The sequence below is a fragment of the Drosophila bipectinata genome, chromosome 2L, assembly GCF_030179905.1.
Source record: "Drosophila bipectinata strain 14024-0381.07 chromosome 2L, DbipHiC1v2, whole genome shotgun sequence".
NCBI lineage: Eukaryota > Metazoa > Arthropoda > Insecta > Diptera > Drosophilidae > Drosophila > Drosophila bipectinata.
In genome coordinates this window covers 9,008,770-9,015,483 of record NC_091736.1, presented here as the reverse complement: position 1 = coordinate 9,015,483, position 6,714 = coordinate 9,008,770, and the positions used below count along the sequence as shown (strand labels likewise).

General features: G+C 46.7%; 1 protein-coding gene across 1 annotated transcript; it reads right to left on the bottom strand.

Moving 5' to 3' along the window:
- Positions 1–2,441: 2,441 nt before the first annotated feature.
- On the bottom strand, positions 2,442–6,380 carry SoxN (SRY-box transcription factor soxNeuro). Its single transcript, XM_017243807.3, is given in 1 exon segment — positions 2,442–6,380. A coding segment is annotated over 1 exon segment (2,220 nt). The 5' UTR covers positions 5,669–6,380; the 3' UTR covers positions 2,442–3,448.
- Positions 6,381–6,714: the final 334 nt, after the last annotated feature.

Below are 6,714 nucleotides of genomic sequence, written 5' to 3'. Positions count from 1 at the left end.
ACCCAAATCGAAAACACAAACCACTCAAAATATACTAGTTACTTCCGAGGCAGAGAGTCAGACGTCCGCCCGTCGCTGGCAGTCGAAGTAATGACATTTGTTTGCCAACTTTTCGCCATTGTTCAAGTTTAATTAGTTGTTCAACTCTATATATACACGAGTACGTCTATCCACCCACCTATCTATCTATCTATATCTGTCTATCTTTGCATCAAAGCAGCCGTCTCCCTCGGGCCAGTGGAGCATCCCCCGTGCGCTGTTTCACTCTCGCCGGGCTTTTGTTCCATAATTGAAGGGTTGAAGGCAGACTCCCGAAGAAAGAGAGAGTAAATCGAGATGGGTTAGCCTGTAAGTACGTGTGTATAGGTTTGTATCTGATTAGAAAATCCCCCCAAGAAAAACTTCTGAAATACTCTGTGGCAATATGGACGTCGGATTTGATTAAATCAAGTTCAAAATCAATTCAACAAGCTCGGCCGGCTAATCAATTTTCCGGTATTATGGCCAAGAAATCATATCATGCCGAGGATTGTAAATCATTGGAGTTTGTCATCGACTTCTAATGAATTTCAAGTTCAACCCGGGCCCAAATATAAAACGAAACTATTATAGCTAATTAATGAACTAAATCAAAAGGCAAGACAAAGCGCCGAATCGAAAAACTCTCACGATCGGCAGTTTGCTGACTCAGCTGCAGCTAAAAAATATATAAAACAAAAAAAAAAAAATAAGCACCTGTCCCCACTAGACTGATGACAAAAAACAACAACTTGGATCGAATTCAGAAACCACCAAATAAACACAAACAAAACCAAATCTTGTTAAACGTGTGATTAGCTCCCAATTTTAATGGCAAGCGGGCAGCGATAAAAATGTTGTCATCGGGATTTCGTTTAATTTTCTCACTGATTGCAACAAATGACAGCGCCGCAGCGCCACAAAAAATTAGTTAGAGAAATAAAATTAAAATAAATACCGAATAGAACCCAAAACAATTTCTAAGCTAATTAAAAGGAACAACCAGAATAAATATATTTATAATTAAATCCAAATCGAACGTGAGCTGGCCATCCGATGATTTGGATGTGAAACGAAGTCATAGTCGAGACAGATTTTTATCGGCTGCAGCTTAGCCCAAATGACACCCATATAGCATTAATAAATTTTTGGTTTTGCATTTGTCTCGAAAAAATTATGCATGTATCTCGAACATGCCACTCGGCAATCTCGCATTTCAACACACCTAACCAGGCATCCAAATCAAAGATAAGCTCCGGCCCGAAAAAAAATCTATGGATATTATGAAAATTGCGACAAATGCAAATTGAGGCTCGTTTTTTATATTTTATGTATGCGAACTATTTCGGGCATGGAAAAATAAAATGGACATTATCAGGCCAAAGAAAAGGTCGAACCTTTTTAATCAACAGGGGGCCAGGGATCAAACAGTCGGAGCGGAAAATAATTTTGATGTAAAATGTTATAATTAAAAATCGTTGGCGCTAATTGATTGCAAAGTCGCAAAAAATAGGAAACAAAATGGAGGGAAAAGGGGAAATATTTTAATTGAAATTCCGCAGCGGCTTTCATTTTAAGCTGAAGCATTTACTGAAATTATAATAATCAGCAGCGGCAGCAGCTTTCGAATGACACAAAAAATGTAGTAAACAGTGTATAATGTTTGCACATAATAAATAAATTGTTTTGTAGCCAAAGCCGTTGTCCGTCGATGGGTTTGTTTTTTTTTTTATTCAGAGCCTTGCTGCTCTGAATTTGCAATTTTCATTAATAATACATATCATAATTTTTTATGAGCTTTATGAAATGTTGGCATAGCGCGTGGGCCAGATGTGATGGTTTGGCCAGCATAAATTAGCCATATTAAGTGGATGTTATGGGGTTTTGTAGGCCCATTCACTGGGGGTCGAGTGATTGGACAATCTGGGTCTGGTGAGCGGCTCTGAATACCTATATATCTATATACATATAAATCCTAATAATCGTGCGCTAGCCTTGTGGAGCGATGCATGATCTCTGACATTAGATTCTACGGTGTCGGCTACAAAGCTTTGGTTTCCGGTCACGAAAATTGCAGTTAATCATCTACAAAATGCACTTGAATAAATATTGAAATGCTGACATGAAGCCCAAAACTATTATATTAGGAGATGTCAAGCTCCGGTTGTATCAGGTCGATGGGTATAATTTTATAATGCCAATTTTGTAGCACGTTTTGTTCTAATTTGTCTGGCTTTGGCTAATGGATCCAACCAACACTTAATGTTGACATTTTTGGAATCTAATTTGGAGTTTACTATCTAGCTAGCCTATAAAGGGCTATCTCACTTTAAAACAGGGTCGTTACTCCTCCAATATGGAGTTGTCCCCTTTTCCCAATTTTTTGCCGACGGCATTTGCACCAATTCAAAATAATAAGGAAATTATTTAAATTTTTTGTAAAGAATTTTTTTATTTGTTTTTTTGTGTGTTTTTTTCTGGTTTTTTGTTTTATTATTTCCAGGTGCTTGGCAATGTTTTGTTGGATTTGTTTGTTTTGTTTACCTTGCTCCATGTTTCACATTCACGTTTGCACGTCTCTTGGTTTGCTTTTTTACTAAATTTTCTTTAGGTTTACTAACATTTCATTTTCATTTGTGTGGCTTTAATGCAGTAGATTCTTGCGATCTTGATTCGATTTATGTTTTAATAATAATAATAATGTGGTTTTCGCTTTATTACAATTAATTATGTTTGTCTTGTCTCGTATTTTAAGCATAATTAATAATTAAATTGTTTATATAATAGATAATAATTATAATTACTTAATGCATAAGAGAATTTATAAAATAGAATGTTTTTGACATTTTTCTTTGTTTTTCATTTGTTTTTCTTCAGAATTATTTTCATGTTGCGCTTTTAATAATCAATTATTTGTTACTCCTATTTAACTTGTGTGTGTTTGCTTCTGGTTCTGGGGTGTTTCGGCTTCCTGCTACTCGTATCGCACATTTAATATTTGGAGAAGGTCTTTTTTTGTACAGCAAAGTTAGTCTAAATGAAACGCTTGAGAAAGTCTCGCTAAACTAAACGATTTGTTGTTGGCCTAGTAATTCGCAACAATTTATTTGTATCACACAATTGTCGTAGCTAGAAAGCGGAAAACCAAATCGAAACACAACTGAATGGAATGCAGTGAGTTGTCATCTTACTATTGTGGTACAACAGTGCGTATGCTTTATTTCTAAATTACTAATCATTAACTCTAGGCAATTATTTATATGCTACTCTGCAATTTCGAATTAATTCTCCTTAAAAACTAATGCTAAAATTGTCTCCTCCTGTTATCCTGTCTTTCTCTGTGTATGTGTGTGTGTGTGTGTGTGTTTTGTGTATGTGGTAGGTGTGTGGGTGTGCGTATCCTAGGGCTTTAGTTAATATTTTCAATAATTTACAATGTGGATATATCCAACAGACCAGCGCCGGCAACCACAGCTGCCTCGTGGCCAGGATGATAGTGATGGTAGAGCTGCTGCTGATAATGCTGCTGCTGCTGGTAGTGGAGCTGATGGTTCTGCAGCTGATGCTCCTCGAGGTGTTGCTGCTGCGGCATGTCCAGCATGCTGGCGGAGGACGATCCAGACGCCCCGGATCCGGCAGCAGTGGCACCCGAACCGGACCCGGAACCGGGACCAGAACCGGAGCCAGAGCTAGAGCCGGAAACGGAGGGGTTCAGCTGGTAGGCGACTGCCAAGGCGGGTGAATGCGCGGCGGTATGGCCACTGGAGTGCGCCGAAGAGCGGCCTCCGGACGAACCAGATCCGGATGCCGTCGGACTGGGTCGCCCGTTAATCTGCTGCTGCTGCTGCTGGTGCTGTTGTTGCGCCACCGTCGGCATGTACGGCGGCAGTGGCAGCGGGAGCGGCGGCGGCGAGACGCTCACAGTGGCGGCTGCTCCATAGGCGCTGGCCATTTCTCACATGTGGGCCAGTGGTGCCATCGTCCTTAGCGACTGCTGGTGCTGCAAATGGTGCTGCTGGTTCTGCATCGCCGGGTGCTGCTGCTGGAGCTGTTGGTGCTGCTGCGGGATCTGTTGGTGTTGCTGCTGCTGGTGTTGCTGGTGCTGCTGCATCGCCTGGTGCTGTTGCTGGAGATCCGGCGAATCTGTTTGGTAGTGCAGCAGGTGGCGCTGCTCCTCCGGCAGATGGTACATATTCATCAGATGATTCAGCTCTCCGCCACCGCCTGCTGCTGCCGCTGCAGCGGCTGCTGCCGCCGAGCTGGCGGACACGTATTCCCGCTTCATGATGTGATTGTTGTTGTTGTTATTGTTGTTGAGCGCTATGGCACTGGGGCTGGGCGAGACGGGTTCGGACTTGATGCTAGAGTCGCTGGGGCTATGGCTCTGGCAGGACACCTGGCCGCCCCCTCCCCCTCCATAGGGAGCCGGGCTGGCGGGCTGTTGCAGGCTGCTTCCGTAAGGAGACGGCGAGCCCGGCTGTTGCAGGCTGCTGCCGTACGGCGAGGTCTGTCCACCGGACACGGTTCCGTACATGGCATACCCGTTGTTGTACATGTGACCCATGTCGTATCGCTGCGCCGCGTAGTGCTGGCCCATGTAGGAGGTCTGGTAGGCCGATCCGGCCGGGTCCGCGTGCATCATGTAGCCGTTGGGCATATAGCCGTTGGGGGCATTCATCTGGTACATATCCTGGCGCGCCTGTTGGGCCGCTGCCGCTGCTGCCGCCGCTGCTGCTGCTGCTCCGCCTCCGCTGCCGTTCAGCGACTGGTTCTGACCCTGGCCCTGCACCCGGGTTGGCGTCACCGGCTCACCTGGTGCACCGCCACCCACCGCCTGGCCGGGCATCAGGCCACCCATCGGATACTTCTCCTTGGTCTTGGTCAGGGTTTTGGTCTTGCGGCGTGGCCGGTACTTGTAGTCGGGATGCTCCTTCATGTGGACAGCTCGCAGCCTCTTCGCTTCGTCGATGAAGGGCCGCTTCTCCGCCTCCGACAGATCCTTCCACTGGGCTCCCAGTCGCTTCGAGATCTCCGAGTTGTGCATCTTGGGGTTGTCCGACGCCATCTTCCGGCGCTGGCCGCGCGACCACACCATAAATGCATTCATCGGCCGCTTCACTCGATCCGCGTGCTGCTGGTTCTTGTTGGCCGTGGCGTTGTTGTTGTTGTTGTTACTGCCGCCACCACCTCCACCGGTCATGCTGCTCAGGGCGGAACCGGCGGCCAGGTGGGTGGGATGCTGCTGCTGCTGGGGGATCTGCTGCTGGTGGTTGCTGACGGGCGATGTCATGTGGTGGCTGCCGATGCTGCTCTGGGTGGGGCTCAGCTCGCTGGAGCTGTGGAGCGGGGAGCTCTGCTGCTGCTGCTGCTGGCCCACCTGGCCGCTGTTCAAGGTGTTGGCCATCGAGGACTGGAGCGAGCTGAGCGGATTGGGACTCTGGCTGGCTGCGATGTGGGCGCTCATGTGGTGGTGATGGTGGTTGTGGTGGCTCAGCTGCGAGTGGGTCAGGTGCGACTGGCCCAGGTTCATCAGCGGCGCCAGCGCCGAGTAGGGCGAGGAGGCGTGGCCGTGGAGAGCGGCACTGGTGTGGTGCGGCGGCATCGTGGCATGCAGCAGGCTGCCCTTCATGTCCGATTCCATGGTCAGCATGTTAGTTGGTATTGGATGTGGAGTCCTGGACTGAGAGTTGGTCTTGCCGGGGGCAGCAGAATGCTTGTGGATATTGTGGGTTTCCGCTGGTTGCCTCGAGTCCGGCTGATTGCAGATACGTTTAAATCGTTAATCTAGTGACGTTTAGTTGTTTGACGTTTTGAACATTTTGTTGGAAACCATGTTGCACTTGGGACTTTTGATTTTGGCTATATAGTTTGTTAAAATTGCATAACAAATTTGTAATTTCGTTTTATCAAAAATTGTGTTGGCAGCCGACTACGACACTTTCTTTGGATTATGGCTCGAATGGCGTTTTGGGCCGTGTTTGCGTTTTTTCCACAGTCACAAATTTTGGCTCTCTATTTGACTTGTTTCGCCGTTTTGTGTTTGTTAACAAACAGGGGGGCCGATTAAAAAACACTTGAAATTGTTGTTAAAACCCGTCGCGAATATTCCTTCTTTAGTTTCAAATGTGTTTGAATTTTATTTTATATTTTTTTTGGAAATTTATATTTGTTGTTGGCCAAATCAGCGTTGCGGGATAGTTGCGGGAACACCGAAAAAATACCTCCACACTATGCGGAATTGAGCACCTTTCTGTTTCTCCGTCGACGGCGAAACCTGTTCGAGGTGCGTTCCACGCTGCTTTTTCTCTACTATTTCTATATCTCTTAGGTTGTTTTAATTTTTGTGTTTTTTTTTTGTTGGCTGATGACGAGGCACGAACGAGCCGAGGCGAACCGAAACCGAGACGAGACTGTTGCTGCTGCTGCCGTGCGAGTTGCTACTAGCTACTTGCTGCTGCTGCTGCCTGCGAGTTGCGTGTTGCGTGCGCGTGTGCTGACGGCGGCGAATGCGAGAGTCGAATGAGAGACGGAACGTCGCTGGCGGCTCGAGCAAGCGAAGCGGCCGCCAGACAGGGTGGCTGCGGAACGGGTTCCGTGCATCCGTGAGGCCGTGTCCCTGTATCTGTGTGCCGAGTATTTGCGTCTGTGTCGGTGTATCTGTATCTGCGTGTGCGTCGGCATTCGCAAACCAGTTTT